Below are 18,471 nucleotides of genomic sequence, written 5' to 3'. Positions count from 1 at the left end.
CTTCCTCCTCTTGGCACTTTCTTCACCCTCATCTTAAAAGGAAGAGAAGTTTTTCTGATCAGAATGATGCCTGGAAAACTCCCACCCTGTCATTAAAATGCCTTTCCTCTACCATTGCTTTTTTTTTTTTTTTTTAAAGATTTTATTTTTTCCTTTTTCTCCCCAAAGCCCCCCGGTACATAGTTGTGTATTCTTCGTTGTGGGTTCTTCTAGTTGTGGCATGTGGGACGCCGCCTCAGCGTGGTCTGATGAGCAGTGCCATGTCCGCGCCCAGGACTCGAACCAACGAAACACTGGGCCGCCTGCAGCGGAGCGCGCGAACTTAACCACTCGGCCACGGGTCCAGCCCCCCTCTACCATTGCTTTTTATGTCTCAGCATCGATCACTTCTTTTGCCTTCCATTTCATTGCTATTCATTTTGGCATCTTGCAAACTGCAGGGATCCTTGCCCTATCTTTTATTCCTGAATGTCTACATCCCAAAACTCTTATCTCCCAAGAGGAAATATTTTTGTTCTTACTCAACAGGTCAGTCAAAATGAGAACATGAATATATTTGAGAAAACATGTCAACTCAATCTGAAAAAGGTGCCAATATCCTATACCCATGCATACCACTTCTGTTGTTTCAAAGCAATCCATTTTTACATCCACTTTTCTCTGATTCTGCTCTTGCCTCCCCTACTCTTCAAAAAACTTCTCAATAGGTTGGTAAAAAGGTACAAATTTCAGCTATAAGATGAATAAGATCTGAGGATCTAATGTATCACCTGGTGACTATAGTTGATAATGCTGTATTGTACAATTGAAACTTGCTAAGAGAGTAGAACTTAAAGGTTCTCACACACACAAAAAAAGATAAATGTGTGAGGTGATGGATGTGTTAATGAACTAGATGAGAGGAATATGAGATATATATATATAAGTACCGCATGCTATATATATCAAATTGTCACTTACACTTCAATAGAGCTGAAAAGAAAAGAAACCCCTCAATAGAGAGAACTTTCATTTTGCTATGGTTCAAGGCACTAAAGACATCTAGCGTATTAGCAAAGACTGTTGTGATCACACCAAGAAATATGGTGATACACAAAAAACACAGGCTTTGTACAGAAGGGGGTCTTAGTCATTTGTGTGTAACTTACTAGCTGTGTACCTATCCTGAATTTTGTGTTTATCATTCCCTTGTGAACATATATATTATATACACATGTATATGGTACATAATGTATATATGTATACATGTGTATATGCACACATGTATGTATTCTCATACATATGTGTATGTGTGTGTATTTTTGAATTTCAAAAATATATGTGGTCTCTGAGGCTTGTTTACATCAATCAACATTACATTGCTAAGATTCACCCATGTTGCTGCATGCCGTCATTGCCCAGTCATTTTCACTGCAGCATAATAGTCTATTGTGTGAATACACTAGAATATTATTGTCTCTGTTGATGGTCACTTGGATTGTTTGTCCTTCATATTCTTCATGTATAAAATAGGAGAAAGAAATCTTACATCACAGAATTGTTGTGATTTACATGAATCACTGAGTCTGTGCTTCACACAGAGATTCAAAACCCTGGCCAACCCCTCTCTTGACCTGAGAAGGAGATAGAGATAAATCCCAATGGCCTGATGAGACAGTAACTCCAACGCCAATGAGCAGGGTAAGTTTCACTTAGACTTTCCCTCCGGCATTGTCTAACCCAGTGGTTCTGAAACAGGAGTAATTTTTGGCCACACCTCACCCCAAGGATGTTTGCCAATGTCTGGATACATTTTTGATCATCGATCATCTCCACACTCAGGGGTTGCTACTAGCATCTAGTTGGTAGAAGCCAGGGATGCTGCTTAGCATCCTACAATGCACAGGGTAGCTCCCACAGCAAAGAATTATCCAGCCCAAAATGTCAACCATGCCAATGTTGAGAAGGCCTGGTTTACACCCTCCCGTGCTTAGGATAGCCCAAGCTGCACCTTGAGGACAAGGGATAACCCTTCATTCTGTGCACTAAGTGTAAAGGGTTACTACTTTGCAGAGACTCTGTCCTTAGAGATTGTAGGAGGCTATGTATGGAGTTTACACAAGGAGTATGTCTTACAGGAACTAGGAGAACATAAGCAAAGCGTTTGCGCAAGAAATCCAGGTGAGCTTCCTCATTGTAAGTATGACCCCCCAACTTGTTTTTACCATACCATGGACCCCAAAGCCATTGGCTTCCTCCACAGTCTCCTTACATCCAAGACCATGCTCCTCCATTCAGTTCTCCACACCAAGGCCAGAGGGACATCCTAAACCCAGGGCTGTTCATATCACTGCCCTGCATATGGCTTCTCAATGCCTTCATGTCAAACCTGCACCAAACCCAAACACCTCTGCCTTTTGTACATGGTCCAACAAGGGGAAGGCACTATCTACTTATCTGACCTCAGAGCTCACCACTCCTCTAAGTACACCTCTGCCCAAGCCTTGCCTAATGAATAGTACGCTCACAAGCCCCATCCATTTGTATGTGTTTTCTCTGCCTGGAAAGCTCTTCCTTCCTGGTTTCTAACTGGCTAACTCCTACTTGTGCTGAAAGACTCAGCTTCAGTATCACATTCCCCAAGAATCCTTCCCTGGCTGCCCCCATGCCCTGTTGAGATCGCAGTGCCCTGTGCTCTATTCCAGTCCTTCGCATAATGGAATGTAACAATTGTCTCTCTTCCCATCTCCCCAACGGAGAGTGAACTCCCTGAGAGTGGGGACTGAGACTTTTGTCTTCTCGTTCCTAGAGCTAACACAATCCCTGGCACCTAACAGCTGTCTCATAATGCTTGTTGGATGAATGAATGAATAAATGAATGAATGAATCTGCTCTCAAAGATGAAGCAAGTGAGCTGATGAAAATACAGCATTAACATGAGAACAGTGCATCATTTCAACTTAGCCAGGTTTATTGGACAGTTAAATATCTTTATTACATTGAAGAGGACATGCCCAAGAAACGGGAGCCCATCCAGCAAGAGGACACGCATGAGGACAGAAACAAATTTATAGCAGGACAGACATGTAGGATGATGTGGTGAAGTAGCTCTTCTCAGCTTGATGGCAGCAGCAGACGGGAACCAGAGCGTCCCCCCCTCAGTGCCCAGGAGGTCTTCGTTTGGACCATTAGGGTACTGCCATTTCTGATGAGTTCTTTGAAGCGTAAGCAAATGGCGAGTGACGGTGCAGAAATAAAAAGATTCTACCTAAGTCATAGAATTGGGGAAGGTAATCAAGTTTTCTCTCTGGCAGGTGACTTGCTTTGCAAAAATTGGTGAGCTGAGACCAGTTCCTCAGTTGGCAGGCCTGGTGGCAGCAGGCTGGCTGGCTGCAGCCTCACGGGTGGTTGGGCTGGTGGGTTTGGCCTCGGTGGGCTGGTAGGGACTCTCCTCTGAGACCTCTCCTTTGCAGGATGTTGAGTCAGCACAATCCGGTTGGCTGGAAGTGGAGTTTTTGCAATCCCGTTTACAGGAGTCAGCACAAGGCAGGCGGGAGCAGACTGGGCGGTAAGAGACAGAAGTGACACAGGCCGGGCGGCGCAGGATGGAGTAACATGGGCGGTAGCAGGCAGGGCGGTAGGAAATAGATGTCACATATGGATGCCTATAGGTGATGGGTCCAGAGCAGATTGGGCGGCAAATTGGACGGTAGGAAACTGAAGTAGTGCATGGCTGTTTGCTGGAGCTGGGTATGTAGAAAGTCCGAGGGCAAGTTGGTTGGCAGACGGCAGATGCAGAAGACCCTGGGCGACAGCAGAGAGGTTGGCAGGAAGTAGATGGGCAGGAAACGGGCTCACAGCAGATGGATTGACAGCGCTTGACTACGTAGCAGGTAGGTTGACATGGACTGGGCACACAGAGACTTGATGAGCAGGGGCTGGGCTCAGAGCAGATGGGTTGGCAGATGCTGGAGACGCAACAAGAGGGCTCTTGGCAAGTGCTGGAGACACAAGGTGGCTCACAAGGGCTTGGAACACAGCATACAGGGCGGAGGCAGACAGGCTTACAGACCAGAGCCACACAGGTAGCCGGCTGGCAGATGCTGGCCTCCGAGCAAGATGGTTCACAAGGACTGGGGTCACAGCAGACAGCCTGGCACCTATTGGCCACAGAGCAGACAGAGGGACAGCAGCTAGGGGTGGGGCACACCGGCTGACAGCAAGTGGGCTCACAGCGGCTGGGTTTGCACACGATGGGCTGGCAGGGAGTGGGTACACAGAGGACCGGTTGGCAGGAAGGGGCCTCACAACACACAGGTTGACAGCAACTGCTCACGGAACAGGAGGGTTCACAGATGGTGGCCTCGCAGGACACAGGTTGGGCACAGCTGCTCACGGAGCAGGAGGGTTCACAGACGGTGGCCTCGCAGGACACAGGTTGAGCACAGCTGCTCACGGAGCAGGAGGGCTCACAGATGGTGGCCTCGCAGCACACAGGTTGAGCACAGCTGCTCACGGAGCAGGAGGGCTCACAGATGGTGGCCTCACAGCACACAGGTTGGGCACAGCTGCTCACAGGGCAGGAGGGCTCACAGATGTTGGTCTCATAGCACACAGGTTGGGCACAGCTGCTCACAGGACAGGAAGGCTCACAGATGGTGGCCTCGCAGCACACAGATTGGGCACAGCTGCTCACAGGACAGGAGGGCTCACAGATGGTGGCCTCGTAGCACACAGGTTGGGCACAGCTGCTCACAGGACAGGAGGGCTCACAGATGGTGGCCTCGTAGCACACAGGTTGGGCACAGCTGCTCACAGGACAGGAGGGCTCACAGATGGTGGCCTCGTAGCACACAGGTTGGGCACAGCTGCTCACAGGACAGGAGGGCTCACAGATGGTGGCCTCGTAGCACACAGGTTGGGCACAGCTGCTCACAGGACAGGAGGGCTCACAGATGGTGGCCTCAAAGCACACAGGTTGGGCACAGCTGCTCACAGGACAGGAGGGCTCACAGATGGTGGCCTCAAAGCACACAGGTTGGGCACAGCTGCTCACGAGACAGCCTTGAGAGCCACAGCTAGATGATCCGCAGCTATCTTGACAAGTCACCAGCTGCCACGTCTGGCTCCGGCAGGAACTGGGCAAGCAGACAGGCCCTCCACAGCTCAACCCAGTGGAGCAGAGAGAGATGGCTGGCACAGAGGGGCATTTCCTAGAACAGCTCTTTCCAGACATGGTGGAGGTGCCTCTGCTCCCTTGTGAGTGCTGAGAGGTTACAGCCTGACTGAGACAGCTCTCCGAGGCCCTCACTTTTATACCCCGTCACTGGCATGTGCTGTTTTGAGCCCATGCGTCTTTTCCTCATTGCTGTTTGGGCCGGTTTTCAGAGGAACATCTTATTATGGCAATGTTTGTTGATCTGGAAGTTGTTGGCCTACCCATAAAGAAGCCTGTTTGTTTATTGACTTACTAAATTTGGAATCCTCAGAGCTACAGGTCATCTTGGAATAAGCATCATCACCTCCAAGCTGAAGGATCTATGTTTCTGAGCATGGTGAACAGGGGAAGAAGAAAGAAACTTATCATTTATCTGTCTTCTAGTCCTCTGTACCAGGCCCTGGGCTGGACACAGGGAATGCCCACATGAATAAGATCTAGTCATCCATTCTCCTGGATCTCACTCTCTGGTGGGCAGACCAGCACGCAGGCAAACTCACTGCGGTGCAATGATAAACTCAACAATTGACATATAAGGATTGGAGAGAAGAGCAGCAATGAGCTCTGTGGGAGAGGGGATATCTGGGCTGGATTTTAAATGACTGTACTTTGCAGTAATGATGTAAAAAAAAATGTAAAAAAATCTTATTTGAAACCATCATCAATCCCATGGGACAGGGATTCATCTCCCCTTATTACAGGTGAAGAAAAGGAAGGGAGATTGGAATCAGACAGTTTCGGTTACTTGCTAAAGATCCCACACCTCTCATCTAGGGCTGCTCTCCTTCCTACTCACCATCCTGACTGGACAGACCTTTCTCAGGAGACTTTGTCAAAGCCACGTGTCACAAGCTCAGTCAACAATGTTGTCCTTCATCCTGTTCTGTGAGCAGCCCTGCCCCAGACCTCTGGTTTACCTGTCCCTTGAAAGCACTTGACCTAGCCTCTCTGTGCTTCTCCTGCCTCCTTTCCTTCCGTCCGCCCCCACCTCAAGCATTCTGGAGTCCTTCTTGCCTTTTGATTTTAACAGCTCCTGAAAGAAAGACACCTTTGAGACCCAAAGAGGAGAGACAAGAGGTCTTTTGCAAAGACATTTGAACAAAAGCAAAGAACACAAATGCTTTCTCGAAGGATTGCATCAATGCTACTGCTTGGGACAGACATGAGATGAGAAACAAACCCTAGGTCTCTAAACACCAAGATCTGACAGTTCCTTACTCAGTGAAGGAACTACCTCTCCTCATCATGGCTTTCAACCTCAATCCAAAGGGCAGGCCCCCCCTTGGAAAAGCTAAACCATTGTGCTATCCATTCATGTGTCTTTTCATTCATTAATTTATGCACCATTTACTCAATTTCTCTTTCATTCACCCACTCAACTCAGTCATCTTTGAGTTCTGTGTGAGAGCTACAAATAGAACAAGTTGCAATTCCTGCCACAAGGAGCCAGAGTTTAGAAGAGAGACAGATACACCCATAAGCAAGTATAGTACAATATACGTACAAGTGCTACAACAGATGGATGCATGGGATGCTATGGGGGCACCCAGGAGAAACACCAACATGGTTTTGGGGAAGTTAGGGAAGGCTTCTCAAGTAATAAGATGGCTAAGTTGAATTCTCAAGGAAGGAGGATGAAAAAGAGTAGTGAGCGCAGAGAAAGAATCAGCTGTGGAAACCAAAGACACAAGAGTGTGATACGTTTGGAGAGCAACAAATGATTCCATAGCCAGAATGAAAAGTGCAAGGAGTCAGGGAGGGTCAGTGATGGGACTAGAGGGGTTACTAGCCTCTCAATCATGAAAGGCCTTGTGGACCATGATCAGAAGTTGGATTTTATACTGACACCTGGGAGTTTTAAGCAGGGGAGTAACTTGATCAGGTTTGACCTTTGGAAAGGTCTTTCTGGCTGTGAAGAAGGGATTGGAGAAGGAGGGCAAGTCTGGAGGTGGGGAGATCATTATGGGTCTGGGGCAATTACCCAAAAGCTTCATGGTGACAACCTGAAGTGGGCGGTATCTTGGGACTAGAACCATATGAGACAGATTCTATAGGACTTAGTGGTTGAAAGTGAAAGATTAGGAACAGGGTGTGGCCATCTTTTAGGATGCGACTTTAAGGCAGTGGGGAAAGAGGACTTTTGGACGGCTTTGCAGAAGGAAAGGCAAAGGAGGAGACTCCAAGACCCTAATCCCCACCCTTCCAACTCCTCTCCTCTCCATCTACCTTCTCTTCCTCAGCAATGAAGTTCCAGATGAAGACGTCCCTCCTTTCCAACAAATCCCTCAGAAGCTCTCTCAGCTGACAAACTTACATAGCATCATCTGTTACGGTGGAATGTCATCTCCCCAAAGAATCCTTCCCTGCTAAACAAAATAAGACACTCTTGTAACTATCTAGCCCTTTCCCACTTTATTCTTTTTTGTAGCTCTTGTTCCCCTTGACATTACCTGAGCACCAGGAGGGCAAGGATTTTGTTTATTCACTGAGGTATATCCAGCACCCAGAGCAGTGTTTGATAATAGGAGAGTTACAATAAATATTTATTGAATGAATGGATGAGGAGCTCTATGGACAGCTAAGAGGGGCAATCTCTGTCAGTAATTCAAAGAAATTACTACTCTCTACTCACTGCCATGTGCAAGGGAAGAATCAGCTGCCTTGAATCACAATCACTCAATGCAGATCCATTGGTCTTTTGCCAACTCTGTCCAATCAACACATTCCTGTCTGGTTGTAGCTTTGTCTTGGAGATTAAAGAGCCAGTTCTTCGGATGCTAATTCCAGCTAGAGCAAAAGTGACCTGAATAGTAGAATCTGGAACTCAACCAGGGCAGACTCAAATCTCAAATTCTCTCCACAAACAAGACATTACTAGTACTGCCGGGTTTTTTTAATGAAACGAAAAAAAAATGAAAACACAATGAGCTTCCATTACACACTTGCTGGAATGGCTGAAAATAAAAAGACTGACAGTATCAAGTGTGAGCAAAGACATAGAGCAACTGGAACTCCCAGACGTTGCTGGTGGGAACACAAAATGGTACCGCCACTTTGCAACACGGTTTGGTAGTTTCTTATAAAGCTAAACATTCATTTACCATTCACCCAGCAATCTAATTCCTTGGTATTCATCCAAAATAAATGAAAACATGTGTCTACACAAAAATTTGTACATGGATGTTCATTGCAGCTTTATTCATTATTGCAAAAAACTGGAGACAACCCAAATGCCCATAGTAGATGAGTATTTTTTAATGTAGTTTCTTTATACAGTGTGATACCATTCAATAAAAAGGAATGAACTATTGATAGCTGCAACAACGTGACGAATTTTTTAAAAGTTATTCTAAGTGAAAAAGATTTCACATTGTATGATTTCGTTTCTATGAAATTCTAGAATTGGAGAAATTTGTAGTGACATAAAGCAGATCGATGGTTGCCTCAGGCTGGGGTCCAGGGTGGGAAAGATTGCCTGCAAAGGGGTCCTGGGGAATTTGGAGCATGATGGGGAGTTCCATATCTTGAGCACAGTGATGGTTACTTAAGTATATTCGATTGTCAAATCTCATCAAACCGTGTACTGAAAATGAGAACACTTTACCATATGTAAATTATATCTCAATAAAGTTGGCTTATAAAAAGTGAAACACAATTCTTAAAAGGCAAAAAAGTAAAAGCAACATAATTCCAGTTTTATTTGTATGTATACTTAGAAAAGAGTATGGAAAAATAGTATAAACTCTGAGTGGAGAGAATTCAGGTAATTATTATTTCTTCTTTATATTTTTCTGTATTTTTTCATATTTTTAGGGATCAGTCTATGCTTATAATCAGAAAAGATATTTTTGTTTGTTGAATGAAACATTGCCTTGTAGGAATAAAAATAAATATTGTTCTGCCAGGGCAAGAGCAGAATTAGTTTTATTCCACATGCAGCTCAAGATCAGGTTCAGCAAGAGACTGAATCAACTATCTTTTGAATCTTAACCTTCCAGAGGGATCCACACACACCTGGGGCCAGGCCCCACCTAACAGATGTACACTCGCTTCTCTCATTGCTGGAACTCAACCAGAAGAAATACAGCTGGTATTTCTACCAGGACAAGAAAACCTAACCCAGAAACAGGAGACTTCGCCGAAGCATGAGGCTGGAGGAAGGAACCGAATTTCCCAGAACCTTCTTAGAAGCTGTGTGTTCTCCAAGTTTTGAAACAGGAATCCCTTCCATTCAGAACCAAGCTTGTTTTATCAAAGCCTCTTCCCCTGGGCTTTGCCAGAAAGTTCTCCTCCAACCTGAAGCCCTCCTGCAGGACCGTCCTAGGAGAATGCAGAAGGAAGCCACGCCCCTCGCTAAAGGTTAGACTCGGCCAGCATCAGCATTAACCCGAGAGCTTTCAAAAATGCAGGTCCCAGGGCCCCACTCCAGAGCTAATGGGTAAAATCTCCAGCAGCCAAGCCCAGGGATCTGGATTTTTAAAAGCCTCTCCAGGTGAATCTCATGGCAGCACGTGGAAGATTTGGTCCACATCTATGATCTTCAAACTTCAGTGCATAAGAATTACCTGAGCTTCTTGAAGGCACAGGTTGCCAGGCCACACCTGTGTGGATTCCGATTCTGCGTGTCTCAGGGAGGGCTCCAGAATCTCCACTTTAACCAGCCCCCAGGTGATTCTGATGCACGTGATCCACAAATCACATTTCCAAAGCCCTATTGTAGATGCCAGAGTAAGTGTTCCTGGCCCAGTGCCCAAGAGGGAGCTGAAGGAAGAGGCCGGAGAACTAATTTGGTTAGGCAGCATGCTCGAATTTATTAGGAAGTGAATAAAGAGGAATTTTGCATCTCAAAAGCAGCAGACAGCTGGAGGGGAGGGCTCAGTCCCAAAGACATCTTGAATAAGAGGATGCCTTATAGTGACCAGACATCCAGCTTCATGAAAATAAAGTCACGGGGATTCACCCTTTGAGCTGCTGGGATCACTTTGGCTGAGACTCAGTTCTAATTCCTCACCAGCATGGTTCTTGTTCTCAGTGCCTCGACACACCAGGGCAGACACTGGAGAACAAGGCCTCCTCTACAAATAACACCCAAGGCTGGACACTGTCTTGGGGGCGAGGAAGGTGCTGGAGACAAGTGGTCTCCACCTGGAGCAGACGGAGGCTTTCACCCGGACTGCCTCAGTGGTGGGGGGAAAGGACTTCATTTCGTGTCGCAGACAGGTGTGGGCTGGCAGCAAACAGGGCCGCAGCACCCAGAGGAGCCGCAGCAACCGGAGCCGCAGCAGCCCCCGCAGCAGCCCCCGCAGCCTGAGCCGCAGCCGGAGCCCGAGCCGCAGCAGGAAGATCCACAGCAGCCGTTCCCGCAGCCCGAGCCGCCGCAGCCGCAACAGGACCCACAGCAGGACCCGCAGCAGCCACAGCAGGCGGGCTGGCAGCAGCACACTTCACAGCAGTCTTGTTCTTGAGGGCAGCAGCCAAAGCACTCGCCTGGGCAGCACCCCATGGTCCCGGCCAGTCAGGCTGCAGGTCAGGAACGCGGCCAGAGGTCCCCAAGTCTGGTGGTGGCCAGCCGACAGCAGCATTTATATCCCCTCCCAGAAGGTGTTGGCACGAGGGGCAGGATGTTTTCTTTGTTGATATTTATGCCAGGTTTCATAGGAACATCTCATTAGCCGCCTGTTTATTTTCCAGCCCTAACCACCTCAACTCATAAAAAAGCCCCACTCGTCCCAACTGCTGTTTGTCCAGAGGGTAAAAATATGTCTTCCAAAAGACCTGTCATCATGGCCAAACCCGAGCCAGCCGTCATTAGCCCAGGTTGGAGAGAGGAAGGGGAAGCCGGCCCCAGACTCTGGCCCTGGAATGGGTGCTCTTCTTCCATGTCTCTGGTGGCAAGTTGGCAGCAGACCCCTTTGTCATGGATGCTAGACCTGGAAAACCAGAATGGCATAGGTGGATGCCCTGTGCCCTCTGCCACAGGCAGAGGCTGCTGTCGGAGGCTTGATCATGTGGCTCCTCCCAGGTACGAAGGGCATCCTTATCCCAGCCCATGTGAGCAGAGCAAATATTTGTGTCTGTGTGTGGAATGTGGAGTGTGCCGCACGTTTGTTTGGGCTTAGGCAGTGAGCATCAGTCAGGAGTAATAACTGCTCTGTAGGATGGAGAGAGACTCATCATAAAACTGCAAGAGGCTGGGAGCCACGTTCTGCCTGGGCTGCAAGGTGAACTGAACACTCACACTTCTCTCTAAAAGGGCTGGAAGAGCGGTGGTCAGGGCCTGCAACAGCCCGGCCCCAGGGCTCTTCTCAGCAGAAGAAGGAGGAGGTGGAGATGGAGGAGGAGGAGGAGTAGAAAAGGGAGGAAGGAAGGAAGGGAAGGAGGGTAGGAGGAAGGAAGGAAGGGAGGAAGGAAGGGAAGGAGGAAGGAAGGAAGAGAAGAAGGAAAGGAGGAAGAAAAGAGAAGGAAGGAAGAAGATCATTGAATACCCAAAACATGGCATTAAAATGGGAATGTTGTGCACTTTTTTAAGAGCTCCAACTTTATAGACCATCTGGCAGTATGAGGGATTAATGTACAAAATACCCAGAGTATCATGCCAGGGAATAAAATGCCTCTGAAAGAAGACTGGAATCTGTAGAGGATTCTGTAATGTAACATAATGTAATGCAATGTAAATTCTGACATGGGTCAAAATCCATCTCCACTTGAGCCCTTGGTACCTTGTCATCCTCTTGGAATGATCATGGCAGCTCTGGAGCCTACAGGTTCGGCCCTTGGAAGGCAGCACCCAGAGAAAGGGGGGTGGAGTGGGAGGTGGGGATGGAAGGTGGCAGTGGGCTGGAGATCTGGATCAAAGGACACTGCCCCTCCTTCGTATTTCCCTCACCTTTGTAGATGGGCCTGGAGGTAAGGCAGCAATAAGATGAGTTAGAAGGACTGAGGATGAGGGGGAGGGAAACGGAGGCGGGTAGGACATGTTACTTGCATCTGATACAATGCTCAGGACCTCACGGGGTATGGAATTTTAGGACTGGCAGGAATCCCAAAAGGTCATGCGGTCCAGGGTTTCTAAACCAGATTTTACATCAGAATTGCCTAGGGTGGGGGCTTTTGAAAAATACCAGTTCCCAACCTACACCCCAGTCCTGTTAAATCAGAATATGTGCTCGTGGGAGCTTGAGAAGCTAGCATATTTTAAAGTTCCCCAGACGACTCCAGTTATCAACTAGGTTAGGAAACACTGACGTAATTTAACACCGCCACGACCGTCACCCCCAAGCACTTTTTTTCTACAGAAGATGATACCGAGGCCCCCAGAGGACACATTAATGATAGATTGGACCCATAACCCAGATGTGCTGTCTCCTGGTGCAGAGTTCCTTCCACCACCCCATGTCCACAGATGGACACCTCAGGGTAAGTACAATACAGTGATGTTGACTACGAGCACGCCTCTTCATTCTTTTCTAATAATAGGTGATGCATTCACGGGGGAAAGATGCAAAAGGGCATGCACTGGAAAGTCTCCCCCTCCTCCTGTGTCCCGCCAGGCAGCTCTCTTGTCTCTCCCACACCGTCCCCTCAGTGCCTGAATTTCCTCACCTAGAAAACGGAAAAGACGATAATAGTAGTGTCAACGTCATAGGGCGGTTGTCAAGATTAAATGAGTTATTATATATTTGTGTGAAGCACTTAGAATAGTGATTGGCCACATATTGTGTGATAAACGTTAGCTATTATGTTATTTATAAACAAGAAAGTAAAGTGATAGACAGATGTATAGATGTACAGATACCGATATGGTTTTGTTCATTACACTAATGGTAGCATAATGCACACACTGTTCTTAACTGTTTTTTTCCTCTTAACAACGTCCCCTAGAGATGGTTCCATTTCGGTAGATAAAGAAGTTCTTCATAGCACTCTATATCGATAATTTATTTAACCAATTCTCTACTGAAAGATATTTGTTTCTAATATTTGAAACTTTAATTTTTATTTCTATTTTACTCTATTTGAAACTTTAATTTTGAAAATATTTTGCTATTATATAGCTGTTTCCTTACATCCTTTTGCACATATCTGTATATCCCTCCTAGAAACTCCGGGTCAAGAGAAACTGCTGAATCAGTGAGCTTTGGCATCTGTAATTTTGACAGATGTTGCCAAATCACCCTTCACCCATCTACACTCCCGTCAGCAATGTGTGAGAGGACCTGTCTCTTTATACTTCACCAACACAACGTGATCGAAGTCTGCGACCTCGCCAATCTGATAGGAGAAAGACGGGATCTCGGAAGAGCTTTAATTTGCATTTCTGTTATTGTGCAGGAAATGAAGAAATATTTAGCTTAAATTTTATCTTCCTTTATCTTCTATTTATCTTCCCTCTTCTGTGAATTATCATTTCATATCTATTGTCCATTTTTCTAGTGCATTGTTGGTCCTTTGATTGATAGGGATCCTTTATGAAATAAAAAATAAAAGCTTTGTCTGTATTATGAGTTATAAGTATTTTTCCTAGGCTGTCATTAGCGATTGATGCTGTATTTAAATAATAATAATAATATTTACATTATAAATTTCATACCTGCTTACTGTGGAATTTCTGAAAAATACAAAAAATTAAAGACAAGAAAATAAAAATCATCCATAGCCCGTAACCCCACAACAAAGATATTAATTGCTGATATTTTAGTTTCCCTTTTAGTGTTTTTTCTAAGGATTTGCATATACATATTGATATGAATGTAGATAGCTACACATGTAAGTGTATATATATGTATATATATATATAGGTATGAATTTCTAAGTCCATGTTCCAAGACATGTTAAAAATATGTAACTTTTTCCTCTAAAACTGCTTAAACCTATTTCAAACCTTCATTCCAGCTTATGGGATGAGAAAAGTCAGTCTGTACAAACTCAGAAATCATTCAGAATTTCTCCCTCCCCATGCTTCCTCTGGAGACGGTATCTGACTTTTAGGGGGCTCGAACAGTATCATAGCATTAAAGAGGGTGGTAACTGGTTCATGGTGGGCATCTGCTGAAACGTACGTGGTCCTCTCTTATTCTTGGCCACCATCCTCCCTCTGATGGCACCAGCTGAGATATCCGAGTTCTTCTTGCTCACCATGAATTCTGTGTCCTTCCCTCACCCCATCCAGGAGGCACCAGGGTCTTCTCTGTCTGGACACTCTCCTCTTCCACAAAGGTCTATTTTGAGTTGGGTAAGCTAAGCATTGACTTGAATCATTCTCTCTGCTTTTCTACGATAATAACCCCACCCTGGGGGCAGTGAATATAGAAAGACCCCACTGATGCCCAAGTGGTGAGGAAAGAGCAGCAGTGTAAGAAATTGCGGAAGAAAGATAAGGCCAGTGAATACTTCAAGGTTTCATCCTGACACATACTTTTACAAAATCAAAATCATACCGTGAAAATTGATTTGTATACTGAATATTGTGCTTAACCTGAGAAAATGCTCATGAATATGTTGATTATTAAATATTCTTAAAATTTGAGAATTTATATTTTCAAGTTGATGTAAACCTGCCCTATTGCTGGATATCCAAATTGTTTCCAATTTTCCAATATTAAAAGCAAAACATGAGATGAACTTCCTTAAATGTGAATCTTGGGGCCGGCCCCGTGGCGTAGTGGTTGAGTTCACGCACTCCGCTTCAGCAACCTGGGTTTGAGGGTTCAAGGGTTCGAATCCCTAGCAAGGACATACATCACTCATCGGCCACGCTGAGATGGCAACCCAGATGCAAAATAGAGGAAGACTGGCATGGATGTTAGCTCAGGGCTAGTCTTCCTCAAGCAAAAAGAGGAACACTGGCAACAGATGTTAGCTCAGGGCGAATCTTCCTCACCAAAAAAAAAAAAAAGTGAATCTTTATACATCTTTCTTATCTCCCTAAATTCCTAGAAATGGAATTACTGAATCTTCAGCATGTTAATATTCTTAAGGCTATTAATAAATATTGAAAAATCATCCTCCAGAAAAATTATCCTGATCTGCACCTATTTCACAGTGCTTCACCAATACTAGTTATTATTTTTTGAATCTCTTTGTCAAGAGATTTGTCATGATTATAGTCCACTCATGAAATCTCATTGTAACATTTATTTGTACTTAAAGCTACTCATCTTTCTTAATTTATTTATAAGAGCTTATTTTATGCCAAGTATATTAACTTCCCTTTCTGTCACTCACATGTTGCAAAATTTGTCCCAGGGTATCATTTCCTATGAATTATGTCTATGGTATTTTTATGCATAGAATTTCCTTTTTATATAGACAGACCTACCTGTGTTTTCCTTTTTGCTGCTTTTATGACTGAAACTTCTTCGCCACTCCCAAATGAGACAACTTTTAGCTTTATTTTCTTTTAGTTTTTATAGTTGTGTATTTTACAGTTAATGCTGTTATCCATCAGGAATTCATTTTGATGTGTGGCAGATACTGCTTTACAAAAATGCCCTGGTTCTCCTAAGTGGGGAACTTGAATGCCTATTAAATGAGTGCTCAGCGTTACCACAAGAACAGGTTAGGGAGGTACGGCAGGAGTCATTGAAAACCTAGGCATGGCATCTGTTCTGTCGGCCTCTAGTGTTTGTCAAGTGACATTACACATACTGCTGCTCATATTTCTTATACAAATGATCATAAGAGAGGCTCTGATGCTGTCTTTACCAGAAGGAACTCAAAAAGTTGATTTGATGTGAGAAGCTTATTGTATTTACATGGCACTGATTTAATGGTCCAATTAACCATCTCTTGGCAAACGAGGCACATTATCAGCCCCTCCCACGTGCTGGGCACTGCACTAGGCACTTTATATGTGTTTTCTTGGTTAATACTCTAGATAACTATACACAATAAGTATTATTATCTGTATTTCCTACATGAGGAAGCTGAGGCTCACAGAGAGCAATTGCTTTCATTAGAAGATGCAGAGCTTGGATTTGAACCCAGATCTGTCTGTTTCTGAAGCCCATCCCCCTTCCTCTAGGTCAGGCTTTCTGGAGGGAACCATAGAAAACTGCCCCTTTGTCTTAAGGTAAGTTTTAGAGTGAGAGTATCTTCAAGTGAGTTGGAAGTCTCACAGCCGCAGAGACTATGGCTGTTTTATTCACTGACTTACATCCAGTGGCTACTGTATGGTGGGCACTCAATAAATATTTGTTAAAGAAATGAATAAGTAAAATCACAAATGAATGTGAGATGACCCCCTATAATGCAATGCAGTCAACTAGAAGGGAGTGGAGTCTCTGCCGCCATTGCTCACTCACCTTTCTTTGTTGTCAATTATGCTTCCCTCAGTCTCGGGTCCGGAAGAGATGCCGTCCAATAGGACATTCTGTGATAATAGAAATGTTCTATATCTGCTCTCTTCAGGATGGACTCCACTGGACACACATGGTCATTAAGCACTTGAAATGTGGCTAATATAATGGAGAAACTGGATTTTTAATTTTATTTAATGTTAATAGATTTATATCAAAACAGTCACATGTGGTCAGGGACTTCTATATTGGACAGTACAGCTCCAGAGGCTCTGTGTCAGATGGCGTGGCAGGCTGGGTTATTTGAATTAACCCACATCACAAAAACAACTAAATACGCTGTATTTTTTTTTTTAAGTTTGAATCTTCTTAAAAGCATCAAAGAGCTGACAAGATAGTATGAATTGCCAAGTAATTATCAAAGAACTAAGTGAGGGTAGGTACTCAGAGAGGCGGACTGAGCACTGAATCCGCTTCTCCCTTAAGGGCATTTGCTGAACTTGGCAAACTTAAACTGCAGTTTTCACGACCTCTCAGGGAGCTGGAAACAGAAGACAAAGCCCAGGACCCACCTAAGGTAGGGACTCATCCAGGGGATCCTCCCCTCCATAAAGCTGGGACCCCAAAGGGCCACAGCCTTGGTGTAATGGTGAACCAGACATACACTCAGCCCACCCACTCCTACCACCAGGGCACTCTGAGGAAAGTTGTGTTGCGCATTACCTGGATGAGCCACAAAACTCAGACCAGGAATTTGAGAGGCCTCTGACTGGTAGTGTCCCGTGCACCGGCAGAAAGAAATGCAAATCCTTTCTGGAGGAACACACCATCATCCTACCTCAACAAAGTCCCACAAATAATATTCCGAGGAAAATGAGTGTGGTAATCATTCATGCTATCCACCCAGCATTTCTGTCTCTCTGCCATTGAGAAACATGGCAGGAATGCACTTCTCTAACTCCTTTGAAGTTAGGCATGACCAAGTGACTAACTGTGGCTGATAACCTGTGAATGGGAGCGAGTGTGTCACACGTCACTTCCAGACCAAAGCTTCATGAGCCACTGCACAGATTGCCACTTTTTCTTCACCCTCCAAAGCAGATTTGTGGAACTGCATCTACAGTTGGAGCTCCTTTCAGCCCGGGCTCTTGAGGAAGTGTGATGAGCAGATCTTCTTAACGGCTTATACTGGACATAGACCGTGAGAAAGAAAGAAACTCTTGTCCCGATGAGATCTGGCAAATTGGGGAGTTATTTGCTACTGCAGTAACTAACTTAGCCTGCCCTGACTGACCCAATGAACAACTCACCATTATACGTAACCAATCACACGAGGAGACAAGGCACCATGAGTGAGAACCAGTAGCAACAACAGAGCATAGACAGACCACAATTCTGATACTTGAATTATCAAATACAGAGTGTAATAAAGTATGTTGCTAACTTTAAAGAAATGAAAAACAAGCTAGAAAATATCTACAGGTGTGAGCTTTGGAAATATAACTGATAAAAGCAAGTCAGCCCTGTTTAGATCCCCTTAGAATTTTACGGATGCCGGGAAGTCAAGATGTAACTCTGTGATGCTTTCTTTTGGTCCCCACTGAAGGTGAGGAGAAACCAGAGGCCCCAGAGAAAGTCCTTGTTCCAGTCCCTACTGCTGCATGACAAACCCCAAATAGAGTGATATAAATCAACAAACATTTTATTGTGGTCTTGGGTTCTCTGGGTCAGGAGTTCTGAAAAGTCACAGCAGGATGGCTTGGCTCTGCTCTGTGATGTCTGGTGCATCATCAGGAAAGACTTGAAGGCGGGGGTTACTTGAAGGCCACTTGGGCTTCATCATGGCCCAGTGTCTGGGTTCCAGGCAGCCCAGGAGAACCAGGCAGAAGCTGCTTTGCCTTTTATGAACTACCCTCAGAAGTCACAGGATTTCCTCTGCAGTCACATATTCGCCCAGGTTTGAGAGGAGGGCCTATG

The 18,471-nt window shown here is 45.3% G+C and overlaps 2 protein-coding genes and 1 long non-coding RNA gene across 3 annotated transcripts; 1 reads left to right on the top strand and 2 right to left on the bottom strand.

The window, feature by feature from the left end:
• Positions 1-2,929: 2,929 nt before the first annotated feature.
• KRTAP16-1 (keratin associated protein 16-1) lies at positions 2,930-5,284 on the bottom strand. The gene has a single exon (XM_014740406.3). The coding sequence runs from the start codon at positions 5,213-5,215 to the stop codon at positions 3,335-3,337; it is 1,881 nt and encodes a 626-aa protein (XP_014595892.2). The 5' UTR covers positions 5,216-5,284; the 3' UTR covers positions 2,930-3,334.
• A 4,699-nt stretch (positions 5,285-9,983) lies between these two features.
• KRTAP17-1 (keratin associated protein 17-1) lies at positions 9,984-10,781 on the bottom strand. The gene has a single exon (XM_014740401.3). It carries the CDS (start codon positions 10,698-10,700, stop codon positions 10,398-10,400), a length of 303 nt encoding a protein of 100 aa, XP_014595887.2. The 5' UTR covers positions 10,701-10,781; the 3' UTR covers positions 9,984-10,397.
• Positions 10,782-11,284: 503 nt separating this feature from the next.
• LOC138916135 (uncharacterized) lies at positions 11,285-13,683 on the top strand. The gene is made up of 3 exons (XR_011422900.1): positions 11,285-11,418; positions 12,493-12,613; positions 13,297-13,683. It is a non-coding gene; the product is annotated as an uncharacterized lncRNA (long non-coding RNA).
• Positions 13,684-18,471: the final 4,788 nt, after the last annotated feature.

This window comes from Equus caballus, chromosome 11 (assembly GCF_041296265.1).
Source record: "Equus caballus isolate H_3958 breed thoroughbred chromosome 11, TB-T2T, whole genome shotgun sequence".
Taxonomy (NCBI): Eukaryota; Metazoa; Chordata; class Mammalia; order Perissodactyla; family Equidae; genus Equus; species Equus caballus.
The sequence above is the reverse complement of the archived record's forward strand: the minus strand, read 5'-3'. Positions and strand labels throughout refer to the sequence as shown.